A 22,305-nucleotide genomic window follows, 5' to 3' on the forward strand; every position below is an offset into this window, starting at 1 on the left:
CTCACATTTTGGGAACTACTGTTTCAAAAACTATAGATTTTGAAGTCAACCATCTGACTGGCTCTGAATTTTAACTTTACTAATTGTGCATCCTGAAACAAACCTCTTTGACCCAGTTTCTTTAACTATAAAACAGTCATGATTATGCATATTTTATGGTTGCATTTTCAATATTGAATGATATGGTTTAGAGTCTAGAACAGTGGCCGACACATGGTAGATATACATTAAGTATTAGTATTAGTAGAAAAGACATTTCTACAGTGGGCTTGTATGATGTAGTGGTCAAGAGCACTTGAACTTAGCAATACCTAGGTCTGATCCTGGCTGTGCAATCTTAGGCAAGTTGTTTAACCATTCTGTGTCAGTTTCGTTTTCTAAAAAGAAGATGGCTCTACCTCATTGTCTTGCTGGGAGACTAAAAGAGATCATGTGTTAGCAGAGGCCCACCACCTAGTAAGAATTCAACAGTTGATAGTTGTTATTATTACTATCTCTGCGGAGAAGGCAATGGCACCCCACTTCAGTACTCTTGCCTGGAAAATCCCATGGACGGAGGAGCCTGGTAGGCTGCAGTCCATGGGGTCGCTAAGAGTCGCACACGACTGAGTGACTTCACTTTCACTTTTCACTTTGATGCGTTGGAGAAGGAAATGGCAACCCACTCCAGTGTTCTTGCCTGGAGAATCCCAGGGACAGGGGAGCCTGGTGGGCTGCCGTCCATGGAGTTGCACAGAGTCGGCCACGACTGAAGCGACTTAGCAACAGCAGCAGCAGCAGCAGCTGCTGAGAGGAGGTAAAATTTGGCAGGGAATGATGTAATTTGATCCATATAAAGAAAATGAGCTTGGATCATGGGAGCAGGAGGCCAGTCAGCTGTACAGGTGAGGAGTGTTGAGAGGCAAGAGCAGGGATCAAGAATCACACTCTTCCACAAAGTGGATAGGGCAAGGGATAGAAAAGAACTTCTGCAAATGCCCAGATACTGATAGATGTCTCCTGGGAAACCGAGGTTGTATGGGTCTCCTCAGCTCCCCCACTCTGAACAGAACTGAAATGTGAAGGCAGACAGTGGGGAATGTCTTATTTTCTGTTCAGCTTTGTTCACAGTGACCATCCCAAAGGAAATGTACATGGTAGACTACGGCAGCAATGTGACCTTGGAGTGTGATTTTGACACTGGAGGTCCTGTGGAACTCGGGATTTTAAAAGCCAGTTTGCAAAAAGTGGAAAATGATACAGTCTTGCTCAGTGAAAGAACCACTTTGCTGGAGGAGCAGCTGCCCCTGGGGAAGGCCTTGTTCCTCATCCCCCGAATCCAGCTGAAGGATGCAGGGCAGTACCGCTGCCTGATCATCTATGGGATTGCCTGGGACTACAAGTACCTGACGCTGAAAGTCAAAGGTGAGTACTTTCAGGGACTGGAATCCACGGAGGCACCTCTCCAATGCAGGACCTGTGTTAGCTGCAAGTAACAAGTCCACTGAAGCTAGCCCAAGCAAAAACTGGGACGATGATTATAAAGAGAAAAAGCTACCTCAGAGAAGACAAAAGCACCTGCTCAGAAGTAGTTTTTCATATCTATGTATAAAGCAATGGAGGTGAGGGTAAATAGGGGTAGAGAGAATAAAACGGGTCTAGAGAAAGCCAGGAAAATGACTCTCTGTAAGTTGGGAGGGTACCAAAGATAAGTTTTACCTAATTCACACGGAACGATATTGGCTTGATATTATACTACTCTTTCAGAGTCCAGAGTTTTTTAAACTATGATTTGCTACCCATTAAAAGTTTAAAATATCAGTTTAAAAGTGACAAAAGTGGGCTTTTTACCAATAAAATTAATAAATGAATAGAATTGAATATATCAGGGCATCACAAACTATTTCAGAGGGGATGTGTGTGTGTGTGTGCACGCATGCACACACATGTGGGTGTGCATCTTGGCTTGTGGTATAATAAATTCTTTCTCACTCTGGGTCATAGTCTAAAATGTTTGGGAAATGCTACTCTAGCCTCAGTCTTATCTATTGCACAGAAAACAGCTGAAGTTCAGAGAACTGAAATGGGTAGCCTGAGGGAGCCAATTCAGTAGCTGTCTCCATTCCTCTGAGTTGAGGGCTCTCTCCACTACAACATGAGCCAAGAACCTAAATCAGAAGAGAATCTTCAAGTTGCTGTTTGTTCTGGAAAAGGTCACTTGAGCAAAGACATAACAACTATAGAAAAGTAGATTTGGCTCTGTCAATCAGCTTGTGTGTCTCAGCCTTTACTAACTGCTCTGAGGTAAACTATGTCAGTTTTCCTCTGCCACTAGACCTCAGAGGATCTCTTCTGTCTTCTGGAGAGTCTCCGAATTTTGGTCCCTAAAGACCATTGACCTTGACAGCTGTGGTGTGATTTTACAATCTGGAATAAAGAAGGACAAACTGGTATAATTAGACATGAGGGTGAATGTTGTTTTCACCTGTGACCTTGAGTGGGTTATTTCGATTTTCATCAGAGTTCAGTCGCTCAGTTCTGTCCGACTCTGTGACCCCATGGACTGCAGCACTCCAGGTTTCCCTGTCCATCACGAACTCCCGGAGCTCACTCAAACTCATGTCCGTTGAGTTGGTGATGCCATCCAACCAGCTCATCCTCTGTCATCCCCTTCTCGTCCTGCCTTCAATCCTTCCCAGCATCAGGGTCTTTTCCAATGGGTCAGTTCTTCTCATCAGGTGGCCAAAGTATTGGAGTTTCAGCTTCAGCGTCAGTTCTCCAATGAGTATTCAGGATTGATCTCCTTTAGGATGGACTGGTTGGATCTCCTTGCAGTCCAAGGGACTCTCAAGAGTCTTCTCCAACACCACACTTCAAAAGCACCAGTTCTTCAGTGCTCAGCTTTCTTTATAGTCCAACTCTCACAACCATACATGACTACTAAAAAAACCATAGCTTTGACTGGATGGATCTTTGTTGGCAAAATAATGTCTCTGCTTTTTAATATGCTGTCTAGGTTGGTCATAGCTTTCCTTCCAAGGAACAAGAATCTTTTAATTTCATGGCTGCAGTCACCATCTGCAGTGATTTTGGAGCCCCCAAAAATAAAGTCTGTCACTGTTTCCATTGTTTCCCCGCCTATTTGCCATGATGTGATTGGACTGGATGCCATGATCTTCGTTTTCTGAATGTTGACTTTTAAGCCAACTTTCTCACTCTCCTTTCACTTTCATCAAGAGGCTGTTTAGTTCTTCTTTGCTTTCTGCCATAAGGGTGGTGTCATCTGAATATATGAGGTTATCATAATCTGGAATTTTTCTTATTTATAAAAGAATAGCAATAGTAGCTGGAGAAGGCAATGGCACCCCACCTCATGGGAAAATCCCATGAACGGAGAAACCTGATAGGCTGCAGTCCACGGGGTCGCTAAGAGTCGGACATGACTGAACGACTTCACTTTCACTTTTCACTTTCATGCATTGGAGAAGGAAATGGCAACCCACTCCAGTGTTCTTGCCTGGAGAATCCCAGGGATGGGGGAGCCTGGTGGGCTGCTGTCTATGGGGTCGCACAGAGTTGGACACAACTGACGTGACTTAGCAGTAGCAGCAGCAATAGTAGCATCTACCACATAAGATTACTGTAAAAATTAAAAGAGATAACGTAAAAAACTGAGCATGATGCCTGGCATATGGTGGGTGTCCAGAGATTTGGTTCAAAGACCCTCAGTTCCCGCAAGGACAGTGCCCTCTTACACATCAACTAACAGTGAATCATCAAGAAAGCCCTGAGCCTGGATGTAACCTCCTTCTACCTTTACTGCATTTTCTACAATCAGCTGGGAGGAGCTCCAGACATTGACATTAGTCTGAGTTTAATCAATGGTTGGAGAGAGAGCTCAACATCCTCATGATCTCCTAGTGTCCTTGGATATCTACACCCCAAAATCACTGCCCCGTGTTTGTTGATCTTTGTGGGCGTGCTTTAATGCATGTAGGGTCTTTGGGCAATTTGATACCAGTCCCAGTCTTTCTTGCTCTGGCTGAGGGGTGTCCCTCATCCATGGAAAGGCACTCTGCCTGCTTCCTCACCTAGATCAGGGATGACTTGACAGGATGACTCAAACCTTAATTAATTAATTATTAATCCCTTATACCTTTAATGATTGTCCAGCTAGACTATATGGGATCACAAAGACCGTCTATGGGATGCATACACATAGACAGTTTTAGGAAATTAGTTTCTAGATTTTCATCTTCCTCAAATACTCTCTCCCTAAATTGACTGTGCCTGAGAATGTGTCTTCCAGGCAAGGCTCTTGGGGTTCCCCTAAAACACTTCCTCTTTTAATTTTGCTTTACCCACTTCATATAAAGCCTACCTCTCACCCATCATGAATATAGTGCTTTGCTCCGAGGTGTAAAAACTTCCATAGTGCCAAACAAAAGAATGACTGGAAATATTGATATCTTACCAAATTGTAATGACTAACAAATCCTTCAGCAAACCAGGAAGTATCAAATTCTCTGTTTTCAGCAAAATTGAAGGAGTCCCTAATACAGTTAATAGCTAATAAAAAAAAAGAAATACTTTTGTTATATAAATCATAAGGCTTTCAAAGAATGAAATATTACTATAACTGAACTCCTTCCATGCCCACCTATTTATTCATATGAGCATGATTCCTTAGCACTTATAGCTACAAAAAATGAAAAACAGAAATAGAATTGATTCTGAAGATTGTCTCATTCCAACTTTTAAGTCATTTGTGTCCTCATGCACAGATAGAAAATGAGAATCCCATCCATACCATTAAGAGATACCTTTCCAGTAAACTTTTCTTAAGTTTAATAATTGTCAATATTCATAATATTTGTTTTGATTTTACATGTGCTGATAATAATGGAAACTAGACCTCAATGCTGAAGAAAAATTTGAACACTTAAAGCCTCATTGTCACAAGAAAAAAATTTAATTTCAATAGCTATACATTTTTGTTATTGCAAAGAAACAAAAGGATAACCATCAAAGGAGTGATCAAACATGTTGCATTAGGATAAAATTCTGTAGAAGTGGAATGGGAACTGATATTTAAGGAATATTAATAGAAAGAAAAGTTCTGACCATTTATTTTTCTTTTTTTATGAATATATTTATTTATTATTTATTGGCTGCACTGGATCTTCGTTGCCATATGTGGACTTTCTCTAGTTGTGGTGTGTGGGCTTCTCATTGCAGTGGCTTCTCTTACTGTGGAGCACAGGTTCAAGGCACATGGGCTTCAGTAGTTGTGGCTCACAGGCTTAGTTGCTCTGCTGCATGGGGGATCTTCACAGACCAGGGGTCAAACGGGTGTCCCCTGCATTGCAAGGAGGATTCTTAACCATTGGACCACCAGGGAAGCCCTGTATTTTTCAGTGGATGGTGGTGTGTATTAAAGACACCTTCTTTGATATCAAGGTGATGTTGGATACATTTGTGAATGAGTGAAATGCCTTAATGAAAATATGTGTTCATAAAATGCTAAACATTATATATTTTTCCAATATAGAAACCTATGAAATATTCCAAGAATAAACTTAATAAATATGTGAGAGGGAGCACACTACATCACAATTGTTTTAGGAGGAATGCAAGCAAAAAGGGAAAAAAAAAAGGAGGTTGAAGTTAAGCACCTAAGGATATTCTGCCCTAATTGGGGGTCTCTGAAAGAAACACGGGAGATCTGGGACCCCAGTTAGGGTGCACTTAAATAGAACAAGACTAGAGGGAGGATGTGTTTGTCTTTAAAATGCCTAATTTTTGGCATATACTTGAAAATAGATTTATAATATTTTCTTTGATGTCTGGACAACAGTTCATAATAAGTATGGTGAAAAGAGGATTGATTTCATAAGGACAGGAAAAAAAACACCAGATAGCATGGCTAAAGAGTTTATAAAAGTAACAGAAGGCTGCAGTTTTTGAAATGCCAGGTTGCAACCCAAGATTAGATATCTGTCAGAGGAAGGTCAAGCAGCATGATGGAAGAGGAGAGCACAGCAGCCCTGAGAAGCAAGGGATTGAGCACAGTGGCTGAGAACCGGCCTGTGCATGGATCCCAGACAGACATAGAGCAGAAGCTAAGAATAGAAGGGCCAAACCATCCTGAAGGCCTGAGCAGGCTAAGGCTTGGCAGAATTTCTTTAAATCAACAGAAAGGCCCAGGATAGAGTACAACTTCATCAAAAAGTGGAGGAATAAGGCATCATAGAGAGAAACAGCCCTCACCCTAAGAAGGGGAAGACAAACAGCATAGGGCGGAGATAGCCCAAGAGAAACATCTTCGTAGTGAAATGATGTCTGTACATTTAGCTTCTAGACCCAGAAAAAAAGCATTTGCTAAAATAACTTAGTAATGAGGCTAAATCTCTGCTCTGTCTTTTCTCCCTGGGGAAACAGAAGGGAATAAGGAAAGCCTGAGTTAAGAAAACAATATCCTGAATTTTGAGGGGTGGGAAAGCTCCTGGAAATTACAAACTGTTTAACCTGATGTTCCTCTCCAGGTCATTTAACAGACCAATTGAGAGCAGTCCTAAAATATTTCTTTTAATGACTGCTAGAAACCTGCCAGGACTCTTTAAATTTAAGGCATTTAAAACTACATTTTTTTCCACCTTAGTTATGGTCATTATGATGATAAAGCAGATAATACTATGTACAGTAGATAATATAGTGCTATAATATAATAATATCATATACTATATGATTCAAATGTTACTGGCAACTTTATTTCAGAAATGCTAAAGTTGCCAGTAACATTTGAATCATATAGTCAGAAATAGCAGAATAACAGAAAGCATTTAAACCAGTGGAAACTGAAATCAGAAAGTAGTAATTCTTTTGATGAAACAGACTGAGAAGCCAAATGGAGAATAGTGAGGCAAGTCAGCAATTAGTGAAAGCAGGAAGAGATAATAATTACCAGTACTAATTGACTATTTAATACGTTCTAGGTACCTAACTCATTTATCATTCTAACACTACAGTTAAGGATAAGTAATACTGTGCTTATTTTACTAATGAGGCTTAAGGCTTGACAGGTTATGTAAGCAGCACTGAAGTCTAGTCAAAACTTTTGGACTCTAAGGCCCATGTTCTTAACTAGTATGCTTACCATGTGTTGTTTTGCTAAACCAGACAAGTAAGTACCAATGGGTTAAAGCTACCATGAGGCAAAATTTGACTTGGTGTCAAGATAATCTTCCCAATGAAAGTTTAACTTTCTTATTGTCTAATCACTGCAAGGACTAATTCTGGAAGTAGGAGCTTCCATACGTAAGTGTATTTAACCAAAAGTTAGTTATCTAGCAGGTTACCAATATCAAGGAAAAAAAAATATTATTAAAGAGAAAAAGGGACATTTCATAATGATAGAAAAAAATCAATTCAGCAAGAAGATATAACAATCCTAAATGTATATACATCTAACCATATAGCTTCAAAGTGTATAAAACAAAATTTGACAGACCTAAAAGGAGAAATAAACTGATCCATAATCATATTTGGAGATTTCAACTCATCTCTATTATAACTGGTAGAATATCCAAAAAGAAAACAAGAGAGTAGAACAGCATTAGCCATTTTCATTGACTTATATAAAACTCATGCCCAACAACTACAGAATACACATTGTTTCCAAGTGCATGTGAAACATTCAAGATAGTCATCTAGCAAAGCTGCTGGAGAAGATACTTTTTGTTGAGCAGGAAGATGGACTAATTGAATTTTAAGATCACTGCCACCTCTGAAATTCTAAAATTTACTCATATTTTCCTAAGAATATCACCCCTGAGTCCAGCTTCCCCATTGTGTGTTGCTGATAATGATGTGTTTTTACCCACTTCCCAAATAAGATGGGGAGACTTCTTTAATGTTATGTAAATGAAGGATGTGGGCTCATGCCTCTCCCTCAGACCTTGCTCGTTCTTTTTAAAAAAATGTATTTTATTTTTTCATTGACGAATAGTTGATTTACAATGTTATGTTAGTTTTGTGTGTGATTCAGTTTTATATGTATGTATATATGTATATATAGAGATATGTGGTGTATATATATATATTCTTTTCCCAATTCTTTTCCATTATAGGTTATTACATATTTTGAATATAATTTCCTGTGCTATACAGTAACTATTTGTAGTTCGTCTATTTTATATATAGTAGTGTATATCTGTGGAGAAGGAAACGGCAACCCACTCCAGTATTCTTGCCTGGGGAGTCCTGTGGACGGAGGAGCCTGGTGGGCTGCCGTCTATGGGGTCATACAGAGTCGGACACGACTGAAGCCACTTAGCAGCAGCAGCAGCAGCAGCAGTGTATATCTAGGGCTCCCCAAGTGGCTCAGTGGTAAAGAATCCGCTTACCAATACAGGAGACATGAATTTGATCTCTGGGTTGGAAAGAGCCCCTGGAGAAGGACATGTCAACCCACTCCAGTATTCTTGCCTGGGAAATCCCATGGACAGAGGGGCCTGGAAGGCTATAGTCCATGGGGTCGTAAAGAGTCAGACATGAATTAGCAACTAAACAGCAGCAGCAGCAGTGTGTATCTATTAATCCCAAACTCCTAAATTATCCCTCTGCCCCATCCCCCTATAGTAACCATAACTTTGTTTTCTATGTCTATGAATCTACTTCTGTTTTGTAAATAAATTCATTTGTATCATATTTTTAGATCCCACATATAAGTGATATCATGATATTTGTCTTTGACTTATTTCAATTAGTATGCTAATCTCTAGTTTCATCCAAGTTACTGCAAATGACATCATTTCATTGTTGTTTTTAATTTAAATTTTATTTCATTGTTTTTTATGGCTGAGTTATATTTTATACACACACACACTTTGGCCTTGGAGTGCAAAATGAAGTAGGGAAAAGCTAACAGAGTTTTGCCAAGAGAACGCACTGGTCATAGCAAACACCCTCTTCCAACAACATAAGAGAAAACTCTACACATGGACATTACCAGATGGTCAATAGTGAAGTCAGATTGACTATATTCTTTGAAGCCAAAGATGGAGAAGCTCTATACAGTCAGCAAAAACAAGACCAGGAGCAGACTGTGGCTCAGATCATGAACTCCTTATTGCCAAATTCAGACTGAAATTGAAGAAAGGAAAACCACTTGACCATTCAGGTATGACCTAAATCAAAGTCCTTATGATCATACAGTGGAAGTGATAAATAGATTGAAGGGATTAGATCTGATAGAAAGAGTGCCTGAAGAACTATGGACGGAGGTTTGTGACATGGTACAGGAGGCATTGATCAAGACTATCCCCAAGAAAAAGAAATGCAAAAAGGCAAAATGGTTGTCTGAGGATGCCTTACAAATAGCAGGGATAAGAAGAGAAATGAAAGGCAAAGGAGAAAAGGGAAGGTATATCCATTTGAATGCAGAGTTCCAAAGAATAGCAAGGACAGATAAGAAAGCCTTCCTCAGTGATCAATGCAAAGAAATAGAGGAAAACAACAGAATGGGAAAGACTAGAGATCTCTTCAAGAAAATTAGAGATACCAAGGGAACATTTCATGCAAAGATGGGCTCGATAAAGGACAGAAATGGTATGGACCTAACAGAAGCAGAAGATATTGAGAAGAAGTGGGAAGAATACACAGAAGAACTATACAAAAAAGATCTTCATGACCCAGATAATCAGGATGGTATGATCGCTCACCTAGAGCCAGACGTCCTGGAATGTAAATTCAACTGGGCCTTAGGAAGCATCTCTATGAACAAAACTAATGAAGGTGATGAAATTGCAGTTGAGCTGTTTCAAATCCTAAAAGATGATGCTGTGAAAGTGCTACGTACGCCAGAACTTTGGAAAACTCAATATGCCAGCAAACTTGGAAAACTCAGCCATGGCCACAGGACTGGAAAAGATCAATTTTCATTCTAATCCTGAAGAAGGGCAATGCTAAAGAATGTTCAAACTACTGCACAATTGCACTCATGGCTCAGACAGTAAAGCGTCTGCCTACAATGCGGGAGACCCGGGCTCAATCCCTGGGTCAGGAAGATCTCCTGGAGAAGGAAATGGCAACCCACTCCAGTATTCTTGCCTGGAAAATCCCATAGATGGAGAAGCCTGGTGGGTTACGGTCCATGGGGTCGCAAAGAGTCAGACACGACTGAGCGACTTCACTTTCACTTTCACACGCTAGCAAAGTAATGCTAAAAATTCTCCAAGCCAGGCTTCAACAGTACATGAACTGTGAACTTCCAGATGTTCAAGCTGGATTTAGAAAAGGCAGAGAAAACAAAGATCAAATTGCCAACATCCATTGGATCATAGAAAAAGCAAGAGTTTTTCAGAAAAACATCTACTCCTGCTTTATTGATTACACCAAAGCCTTTAACTGTATAGATCACAACAATCTGTGGAAAAGTTTTAAAGAGATGGAAATACCAGACCACCTTACCTGCCTCCTGAGAAATCTATATGCAGGTCAAGAAGCAACAGTTAGAACAAGACATGGAACAACTGGTTCCAAATTGGGAAAGGAGTACATCAAGACTGTGTATGGTCACCCTGCTTATTTAACTTATATGCAGAGTACATCATGCTGGGCTGGATGAAGCACAATCTGGAATCAAGATTGCTGGGAGAAATATCAATAACCTCACATATACAGATGACCACCGTTATGGCAGAAAATGAAGAGGAACTGAAGAGACTTCTGATGAAAGTGAAAGAGGAGAGTGAAAAGGTTGGCTTAAAACTCAACATTCAAGAAACTAAGATCATGGCATCCGGTCCCATCACTTCATGGCAAATAGATGAGGAAACAGTGGAAACAGCGACAGACTTTTTATTTTCTTGGTCTCCAAAATCACTACAGATTGTGATTGCAGCCATGAAATTAAAAGACTCTTGTTCCTTGGAAGGAACGCTACAACCAACCTAGACAGCATATTAAATAGCAGAGACATTACTTTGCCAACACTGATCCGTCTAGTCAGAGCTATGGTTTTTCCAGTAGTCATGTATGGATGTGAGAGGAGGACTATAAAGAAAGCTGAGCACCAAAGAATTGATGCTTTTGAACTTGGTATTGGAGAAGATTTTTGAGAATCCCTTGGGCTGCAAGGAGGTCCAACCTGTCAATCCTAAAGGAAAGCAGTCCTGAGTATTCTTTGGAAGGACTGATGCCGAAGCTGAAACTCCAGTACTTTGGCCACCTGATGTGAAGAACTGACTCATTGGAAAAGACCCTGCTGCTGGGAAAGATTGAAGGCAGGAGGAGAAGGGGATGACAGAGGATGAGATGGTTGGATGGCATCACCGACTCAATGGACATGGGTTTGAGCAAGTTCCAGGAGTTGGTGATAGACAGGGAAGTCTGGTGTGCTGCGCAGTCCATGGGTCACAAAGAGTCAGGCATGACTGAGCAACTGAACTGAACTGAACACACACATACACCACATCTTCTTTCTTTACCAATTCATCTGCCAATGAACATTTATATTCCTTCCATATCTTGGCAATTGTAAATAGTGCTGTAGTGAACATTGCAATGCATATATTTTTTCAAATTAGAGTTTTCATCTTTTCTGGATATATGCCCATGGGTGGAATTGCTGGATCATATGGTAATTCTGCTTTAAGGATCCTCTATCCTGTTCTCCATCATGACTATAGCAATTTACATTCCCACCAATAGTGTAGGACAGTTTAAGTGAGAGGAGGTATATTAAGGTGATGGAGTCAGGTTTAGAGCTACTCACCCCAGTTGTCTCTAAGTTCTTGACTAAGTGAGATATACCCAGAGTAATTAGTAGCCAAATGGGAAATGAGCTCCAGTTTTTAAAATAATAACTGGATTAACACATAATTTTTTCCTTTTGCCTCTCCCTACATTGAGCCTTCTCTTATAATCTGCACTGGAGAACATGACTCAGAATAGGGACTTCTGGTTTCTTGTTCCCTGGTCTTAAACTGAGTCCAGATTTGCAATCAGACCCTGAAGTCACTCATCCATCCAGCCTCATAGATAAGAAAATCTGCCCCACCACTCAGCCACAAACAAAAGCTGGAGTAGTGTGAGTGAGGAAAATGTGAGAGCTTTTTGAGGCAGGCAGCCCAGCAGGCCTGACCAAGTATGCTTAGTGGCATGGAACAGAGAACTTCAAGAAAAGGCCACAGGTTATAAACAGCTCTTCGAGGTACAGTCATCCTGCTCTCTGGTGACCCATGACCAAGTGAGTGAAGCAGAAGATCCAGGTTCAATCCCTGGGTGGGAAAGATTCTCTGGAGAAGGGGTTATGCACTCCAGTATTCTTTCCTGAAGAATTCCAGGGACAGGGGAATGTGACAGGCTACAGTTAATGGGGTAGCAAAGAGTCAGAGACGACTGAGTGACTAACACAATCAAATTAGCAACTCATAACATAGAGACACACAAGGAAGGCTCTCAAAAGGCAAAAGTTGTGGAAAGGGGTTTGAATATTCCTTCCACCTCCACAGAATGTAAAAGTGCGGAACATGAACTCAGTACCTAGAAAACACTTAGTAAGTCATATATACTTGATGTTTTCCATGTGGCTGTTACCATTATTTTAGTAGAAAAATCACTTTTCACCATTTGTACTCATTTATACTCCTCCAAAAATTTAAGAAAAAAATGTTTATTCATATGTGGGCCGTATATATGTCTTTACTTCAAAGATGGTATCAAAATTCTATTTCTTAAAGACTAGCCATTGAAAGCTAGTGCCCACCCTCTCTTCCTTTCACCAAAAATCAACAGGTTACTTTTTGCATTCCCTTGTGCTTGCATATGTGGTTAACATTTATTTTTAGCTATAGTCTGAAACAGTTGGACAATTTGTCCTTGTGTCTTCCTGGTGCTCTCAGTGTCACTTGTATCTATTTTAGATCTCAGTTTTCCAGAGGACAGGGAAGAATGTCTGGTTAATTCATTCAGCATCCACTGCACAGAATGGTGTGTGTGTATGTGTGTGCATGCACGCGTGTGTGCATATGTGCATGTGCGTGCATGTGTGGGGTGTTAGAGAGGAGAAATAACTAATAAATATACTGTGTTCTTGAATATTTATAGACATAATCTAGGTCTTTAAAAAATAATAGCACTTATCATGTACCTGCTGTTCAGTTCAGTTCAGTTGCTCAGTCATGTCCGACTCTTTGCAACCCCATGAACTGCAGCACGCCAGGCCTCCCTGTCCATCACCAACTCCCGGAGTTTACCCAAACTCATGTCAATCAGGTTGGTGATGTCATCCAGCCATCTCATCCTCTGTCGTCCCCTTCTCCTCCTGCCCTCAATCCCTCCCAGCATCAGGGTCTTTTCCAATGAGTCAACTCTTCCCATGAGGTAGCCAAAGTATTGGAGTTTCAGCTTCAGCATCAGTTCTTCCAATGAACACCCAGGACTGATCTCCTTTAGGATGGACTGGTTGGATCTCTTTGCAGTCCAAGGGACTCTCAAGAGTCTTCTTCACACCACAGTTCAAAAGCATCAATTCTTCAGCACTCAGCTTTCTTCACAGTCCAACTCTCACATCCATACATGACCACAGGAAAAACCATAGCCTTCACTAGACGGACCTTTGTTGGCAAAGTAATATCTCTGCTTTTCAATATGCTATCTAGGTTGGTCATAACTTTACTTCCAAAGAGTAAGCGTCTTTTAATTTCATGGCCGCAATCACCATCTGCAGTGATTTTGGAGCCCCCAAAAATAAAGTCTGACACTGTTTCCACTGTTTCCCCTGTTTCCCCATCTATTTCCCATGAAATGATGGGACTGGATGCCATGATCTTCATTTTCTGAATGTTGAGCTTTCAGCCTACTTTTTCACTCTCCTCCTTCACTTTCATCAAGAGGCTTTTTAGTTCCTCTTCACTTTCTGCCATAAGGGTGGTGTCATCTGCATATCTGAGGTGATTGATATTTCTCCCAGTAACCTTGACTCCAGCTTGTGCTTCTTCCAGCCCAGCATTTCTCATGATGTACTCTGCATATAAGTTAAATAAGCAGGGTGACAATATACAGCCTTGGCGTACTTCTTTCAGGATTTGGAACCAGTCTGTTGTTCCATGTCCAGTTCTAACTGTTGCTTCCTGACCTGCATACAAATTTCTCAAGAGGCAGATCAGGTGGTCTGGTATTCCCATCTCTTTCAGAATTTTCCACAGTTTATTGTGATCCACACTGTCAAAGGCTTTGGCACAGTCAATAAAGCAGAAATAGATGTTTTTCTGGAACTCTCTTGCTTTTTTGATGATCCAGCAGGTGTTGGCAATTTGATCTCTGGTTCCTCTTCCTCTTCTAAAACCAGCTTGAACATCTGGAAGGTCACAGTTCACATATTGCTGAGGCCTGGCTTGGAGAATTTTGAGCATTATTTTACCGTATTTGCCCTTTCTGAACACTTTACATGTATTAACTCATTTCATCTTCAAAGTGTTGTCAGAGCTGCTCTAGGTCTTTGCTGAAAACTCATCAACCCCCACCTTCAGCAGGAGTGAACATAAATCTTTCCATTAAAAGGTCCAGAGATAAGAAAGGAAACTGCGAACAAAAGCAAACAAACAACACAAAAAACCCAAATCCAGATGAAACCAACGGGGGCCAAGATGGCAATGAATCTGACCTCCCACAGATGTCTAGGTCTTCATTTTTCTCTCCTCCGAATCTTGAAGAAGAAAGAAGAAAGGGGGAAGTGGAAATAAAGTTTCCTCCTGAAGATGTTAGAAAATACTAAATAAAGTGGGATGTAGGGGTTATCTAATGATTTTGTTTATCCATCGTCTTTTTTTCCTCCAATCTCTGACTGTGAGATAATTTACAGCCACAGATTGTGATAGGATAAAGCACCACTGAGATTTGAAATCAAGCCTCGATTGTGCATAATTGGCTCCACCAGTTAATAACTCTGTATCTTAGAGTGAAATAAACCTCTCTAGCCTCAGTTACCTTCAACAAAAATTGGGAATATTGATGATGCTCTTTTGTTGTAAAAATTAAATTATTCAGTGATGTAAAAGAGCATGATATCTGGGACACAGGAAATGTTTTAAAAGTTAAAACCATTTTTATTTAATATTGATAATGATAATTTATTTCACATGACATTAAGTACAGGGATCTATAGGAGTCAGAAACGAGAGACTTATTTCTTCTTTTTTTTTTTTTTTGTCCCAGCTTCCTACAAGAAAATAAACACTCGCCACCTCAAGGTCCCAGGGACAGATGAGGTAGAGCTCACCTGCCAAGCTGAAGGCTATCCCCTGGCAGAAGTGTCTTGGCCAAACATCAGTATTCCTACCAACACCAGCCACACCAAGACCTCTGAAGGCCTCTACCAGGTTACCAGTGTTCTGCGCCTAAAGCCACACCCTGGCAGGAATTTCAGCTGTGTGTTCTGGAATGCCAATGTGAAGGAACTCACTTCAGCCACCATTGTCCAAGGTAAGAGCTGCCCACACTTCCTAGCTCTACCAATCAGGGTTCAGGCAAGAAATGGATGACACAGTCAGAATGAATAACCTGAGAAGACTGTAATAAAGGGAATGATTAAGGTTTAGAGAAACTACTAAAAGTAGGATAGGGCACCTGGGACTTCAAAAGTCATGGAGCTGTACCGCCCTTGCCTCCAGGAGAGGCTGCTGGAACCTGGAAGAGGGACCTGGGGCCTCCAGTACAGGGGTACTGCCAGCTGCGGCCACTCCCAAGAATAGAAGGTGATGAACAGATGCCCCAACCTTGTTCTCCCACCCTCCAGTCTCCTGCTGGAGTCTCCCACTGGCAGAACGCAGGTGAGGTCAGAGAACAAGGAAGTCCTCTGATATGTTCATAAGGTCAGCCTCTCAGAGCTTAGAATAGAGTGTTAGAGTGCAATGAATGGACCCAAAGAAGAAACTGAAAATACCCAGCATAAAGACTGATCACTTTGATTCAGGCATAATGCCATGTGTCAGCAGTATAAATATTACTTTGCTGGCTTTTCTGCCAGCCAAGTGGTTTTAGAGTTTTCCAGGAAGACTGACCTCTTTAAAAAAATCGCTTATAGACTTCTCTGGCTATGCCGAATCCTATACTTTAGAACTTCATGCATCAGTAAAATTTATAACAGTTCTCATAGTCTGCTAATTTTTTATCTGCTAAGAACATTCATTTGACAAATAAGAGCAGCTAACATTTAGTATTAGGTCATTTAGTATCAGCTAACATTTAGTATCATAATCATTTTATAAGACAAGTCATTTTTTTGCAGAGGCATAAGTCTCCTATTGTTCCACAACCATCATGGGCTTTATTTTTTTTAATAATTTTGTTTATTTATTTGGCCATGTCAGGCCTTAGTTGTGGCATGCAGATCTTTCCTTGCAATGCATGGACTCTCTAGTGGCGCACAGGCTTAGTTGCCCCAGGATATGTAGAATCTTAGTTCCCTGACCAGGAATCAAACCCATATCCCTGCATTGCAAGGTGGATTTTTTAGCATTGGAACACCAGGGAAGTCCCCACTGTGGGCTTTAGACAACACAAATTTATTAGCTCACACTTCTGGAGGTCAAAATTCTGAAAAGAGCTTTACTGGGCTCAAATCAAGTTGTCCTGGGATTGTAGAGGCTCTAAGAGAGAATTCATTTTCTGGATTTCTCCACTTTTGGGAGGCTACCTCCATCCCTTGGCTCATGGCCTTTCTTTCCACCTCCAAAACCAGCATTAGATTTCTGCTTCTGTCATCACATCTCTTTCTTTAACTCTCTTGCCTCTGTCTTCTACCTCTTAAGGACCCTTGTGATTACATTAGATGCCCCTCCAATACATACCTCAACCTGATAATTCAGGATAGTTTTCCCATTTCAAGGTCCTTAATATAACCACATCTGCACAATCCTTTGTTATGTAGGATAATGCATTCATAGGTTTCAGAACATGGACATCTTTAAGAGGAGCCATTATTCTGCTATCTTACCAATAAAGGATATAATTTCAGAACAAAGACAGTCCTTAGTAGTGATTAAATTTGACTTTACAGAAGATTTGATATATTATCATTATATTCCACTATTTACTCTCTATCTTAGTTAGATAAAAGGGCTTATGATGAGGACTTGTGTGGCATGCAGGCATTTAGGTATTGACCCAAAGGGGCAGAAGTGAGATGTTCAAAAATTAAGACAGGAAAGAAGGAAGAGAAAATAGAAGGGTGCATTATTCCAATTGTTGGCATGAACAGTAGAAGCTGAAATACTCAAGAACCTCATGAGAAGTGTATAGATCATCTCCTAAAATGTTAACTCAAAGAGCTTCAGACTGAAGGACTAATCTTTTGCTTTCACCCCCAGTGGTGAGCAGTTGTCCCCAGGAGTATAACTTCCTTCTGCTGTGAGCTATGCACGCATGTGGGCTGAGAGAGCTCTCCCAGCATCTATGGCATCAAAGTCATTTCAGGGCAGAAAGCAAGTGTCCACCTGAGGGAGTCACTGACCATGAAGTGAGTTTAGGCCCACCCAGAATTCTACCCAATATGTGGCTAAACTCAGAAGAGAGGCTGAGAGAAAGTGAGGCAGGATGACAGTAGTCAATCCCTTGCACTGCTCAAGTCTGTCCCTTCATGCCCTGTATTCTAACTACTATCTCCGAGCCTTTGGGCAGGGAAGTAGCTACTATCGCTGCACAAGATACATATACCAGAGTTCATGAAACAAGTTACAGTTTCTGCTGCTGCAACTGATCCCAAGCCATAGTTGATATTTGTCATCTCTCTCATCAGCATACATTCTAGCTTTCCCTCACTCAGCATTTCAGATGGAATAGTTTGTTTGCCTGGAGGGTGGAGGGAAGGAGGGGTATGGGGGTGACTCAGACTTTCAACACTGGGAAACCTGAGCCCTTAGTCCCCTCATCCTCAGCAGACTGCAGTTGTTGCAATTGCCTTTTCATTGTTATCACTGGGTATGGAAGTTACAAGACTCAGAGAATCAGTGGATCCCTGAGTTCCAGACAGTCTTCCCTGCCTCCATTGTGTAGCAGGATTGGAATTCTTCATGAGAACCATTACTTTGCCAACAAAGGTCCGTATAGTCAAAGCTATGGTTTTTTCAGCAGTAATGTATGGATGTGGGAGTTGGACCATAAAGAAGGCTGAGCACTAAAGAACTGATGCTTTTGAACTGTGGTGTTGGAAAAGATCTTGAGAGTCCCTTGGACTGCAAGGAGATCAAACCAGTCAATCCTAAAGGAAATCAATCCTGAATATTCATTGGAAGGCCTGATGCTGAAGCTCCAATACTTTGGCCACCTGATGTGAAGAACTGACTCATTAGAAAAGGCCCTGATGCTGGGAAAGATTGAAGGCAGGAGGAGAAGGGGATGACAGGATGAGATGGTTGGATGGCATCACTGACTCAATGGACATGAGTTTGAGTAAGCTCTGGGAGATGGTGAAGGACAGGGAAGCCTGACGTGCTGCAGTCCACGGGATTACAAAGAGTCAAATACAACTGAGACTGAACAGCAACAACGTGGGAATCAAGATCAGTTCCTCTACCAGTATTATTATTCTTTGCTTTGCCCGCTGGTCTGACGGTGGATAGAGCTCGAGTTGACTAGGGAGTAGCTATAACTTTACATGCGGTAGAACATGTCCCTTGGTACACAGCATCCTTGGTAGAAGTATTGGCCACTAGGGAGCTGGAATTTTAATCCAGGGCAACCTAAATTTGTGGATAGGAGAAGCAAAGACTCTACAAATAGGTCACTGGAAAAAGTGATGAGAGGAAACAACCCTCAGCACTGGGGAAGCCCTGGCACAAAAGCAGCACACTGTTGAGGCATGGCTGTCAGGGAGAAGTGAGTTAGAACCTGCACAGAACCATCCGTCATTCAGCCACATTGAGCCATGGCTGAAATCACATGGGACAGATAGAATATGAGTTGGGGCACCAGAGATACCTGCTCTATCTCAAATTAAATTTTGTCATGGACTGGCACTGATCCACAGGCCAGTCAGAGAACTTTGAAATGACTCAGTGCCTATCTCATCATTAATTTCCTAGCATTTTTTTTCTAGAAAATAAAATCCTCCCTGATATAGTTTTAGAGGCAGCCAGCTCCATTGTCATTCCAAACCCCCATTTCCCCATCTCCCCACACTTCACTACACAATTCCAACACTAAAGTTAGCCCAGCTTCTTTCTAAGTTATTATGATGAAGTGAGAAGGCAAAGAGAGGATTCATGCTAAGGATATGGACAGAAATGAAGACATTATAAGTGTACCATTTTGAGGACCAACTTTAAGTGAAAATAATGAATTAGGCAAGTTGACCTTTCAACATTCTCTACATCTCCTTTTATCACAACTAAGACCACCAGACTTGTCACCTTATAGAAACTGAGCTATAACTAATTTGTACCAGAGCTCCACAGACTCAAATATTAATAATCCCAGGGGAATTAGTTTTTTCCAAGAATTGTCTAGTCAACTTTCCTTTGTTATGTAGAATTTTCTGTCTGGTTGAATGTTGGCCAATATTGGATGAAATGTGGTTTTCTAGAGTGACACTTACATAAGGATCTTCACTGGGAAACAAGGGCCTGGATAAGAAGAATTTGGAAATAACTACAACCTACCCTTGTCATCACTGATTACATCAGTATTTTTCTCTTCATAGTAGAGAGGTGGACGGGCAGACTGACCATTTGTCTAGAAGCCTTAAAGCAGTGAGAAGTTAAGAATGAAGTAAGCTGGCCCTTCTCTCCATGGGAGAGACCTAATAGTAGAGTCAACAATTGTGGAGGTACCTGTGGGGTCTGCATCAGAGCTTGGGAGCTCCTAGGATATCGCTCATGAATGCAGCCAGCAGGGAGATGGAGGAATCTTTGTGCAGTTAGATTCTCTGAGTTGAGAGTCGCTCTCAGCTCTATATTCATCCTGCCCCCAGTCATGGATCCTCCGCTCCAAGTAGTACCCTTTCCTCACCCTGTACTCTCTGAACCTACTTGCACCTCTCTGGTCACCATGACTTCTTTCCTCAGGCAGTTTCTTCCACACAAAATATCATTCTTCATTGTCTTCACCAGCTCTCAGGGTAGTTCAGGTAACTCCAGAGTACAAGGTATCTTTCCCTCATCTCACTTCCTAAGACCTATTTCTTTGTTTGCCTGCAACTGTGCTTGTCTTTTCTCTTTCATTGCTCTTTTATTTTCAATGCATTTTAATTGTTCACATGAGTCTTCTTTATATCCAAACTAAAGCAAAACCTGAGTGCTCTGCCCATGGTGAGTGCTCTGCCCATGGTAAGTGCTCAGTAAATGTGAGATTAATGACTTGGAGACTTACTCTTGGACTACCCCAGTCCTATCATCCCAGCTGCCAGTCTGTATGATACAAATGATTGCCTAGTTTGTGATACAAATACCGGTAACAAAATGACCAAAGTCACACATCCTCCCATGGATTCCTTGCTTCTATTTCTCAAAGACATTTTTAAGTTGTCTTATGACTGTGCCCTTTCTCATTAATTGGCTTCTCACTGCTGACTTCTGTGACCCACACATACTTCTTCAAAAGTCAATGAATAAAACACATAGAGCAGTGAGAGTCTGGGGTGGGAGGTGCTCCAGTAGCTCCAGAATAGATGACTGAACATCCTAATTTTCAATCAGAAATTAAGGAGCAGTGACACCATTTTCCTTTTGAAACAGGGTTCCTTCCACTCAGCCAGTGATGCGTTTTCATTAGGAAATACAATGAGATGGGAGCACAGGAAATAACTATAACAAGACCCTTGTAGGGCTGGCAGAGAAGCTCTCCCAGGAGACTTGGAGGTGACTCTCTGGCAGTGCTCAGGAGCACGGGCTCTGAGGTCAGATGGACTAGAATTTCAAATCCTCTCTCTGCTACCTCCTAGCTTTGAGAACATGAACATATGACTGAGCCACCCTAGAACTCAGCCTCTCATCTGTAGAACAGGGAAAAATAATAGTAGATACCTAATAGAGTTATCATGAGGATTAAATGAAATATGTAAAGTCCTTAGCAGTCAAAAAGGATAGATACAGGGAAAAAAAAAAAACAAACAAAACCATGGTTTGTCCAGCAAGAAGCCTCGTTTCCTTATAAGTGCATGAGACTGTAGATAAGAACAGATCCAATATTTTCCCCATCACATCAGGACATCTCATTGTTAAGTAGCATGCAATTGTTATAAAACAGTCTAGAATAATATTCATTAGGATTTAGGCTAAGAGGACTCGAAATATAGTAGCTTAAAGCAGGAGTATACTTCTCTCTGATGTCACATTCAGAGATAGAAGGTGGGTCAGAGCAGGTAAGTTGCTGTATTCTATATAGTTATTCAGTAATATAGGTTCTTTCCATCTTATTGCTCTGGCACTCTCCAGGATGTCACCCTGTTGAACTGTCAAAGCTAGGTCACTGCCACATTCATGTTTCAGCCCACAGAAAGAAAAAAAATATACCCAGTGTTTGAAGGCCAAGACACAAGAAAAACCCATTCTCTAGTCCTGAACTTAGTTCACATGGCTGGCCATACCTAACTGCAGGGAAGGCTTAGACATGTAGTCTCAGCAAAACCATGTGTCCAGCTAACACCTAGGTAATACTAGAGAAGAAACAGAGAATGGATTTAGCAGTCTGTCACAAGATTTAACTAATGATAAGAAAGATTGGGCAAGGTAGACTAGATGGACAGATAGTCAATTCAGTCCAGCAAATCCTTATTGACACCTTTCATATAGCTGGTGCTTGCCTCTAGGGGATTCAGAGATGACTTTGCAAAAGTCTTTGTAATTTCATGTACTTATATTCTAAGCAGACTGATGTCTTATTGCATGTTCAGCATTAGAAAATCTTTAAGAATAAGTAGAATTTGTGTTTGGAAGGAACTATGAGGGAACCTTACAGGACAAGGGTTTGCATAAAGGCACTGAGGTAAGGACATCTCCTGCTATGGGGACAGTAAGAACTCCTTGACTTATGGTGCTATATGCAGCAAATACTTAATAAGCACTTCCTGTGTGTGTGTGCTCAGTCGCTCAATTGTGTCCAACTCTTTGCAACCCCATGGACTATAACCCACCAGGCTCCTCCATCCACAGAGTTTTCCAGGCAAGAATACTGAAATGGGTTGCCGTTTCCTATTCCGGGGATATTCCCAATACAGGGATTGAACCTTCAGATTCTTTACCACTGCACCACCTGGGAAGCCCTAGTAAGCACTTCTAAGAAAACATTAGTTACTCTGGGTTATGCGTGATAAGGGCTGTTAGCTAG

The 22,305-nt window shown here is 41.2% G+C and overlaps 1 protein-coding gene across 2 annotated transcripts in view; it reads left to right on the plus strand.

Annotated features, from left to right (window-relative positions):
* PDCD1LG2 (programmed cell death 1 ligand 2) overlaps positions 1-22,305 on the plus strand; it is a 64,313-nt gene that overhangs the window by 20,781 nt on the left and 21,227 nt on the right. For both annotated transcript variants that reach the window (XM_070376122.1, XM_014476871.2), the window contains exons 3-4: positions 1,099-1,404; positions 15,199-15,465. In XM_070376122.1, coding sequence (XP_070232223.1) covers positions 1,099-1,404; positions 15,199-15,465 — 573 coding nt within the window. The remainder of the gene's footprint in view (positions 1-1,098; positions 1,405-15,198; positions 15,466-22,305) is intronic.

Source organism: Bos mutus, chromosome 8 (genome assembly GCF_027580195.1).
Source record: "Bos mutus isolate GX-2022 chromosome 8, NWIPB_WYAK_1.1, whole genome shotgun sequence".
Lineage (NCBI taxonomy): Eukaryota > Metazoa > Chordata > Mammalia > Artiodactyla > Bovidae > Bos > Bos mutus.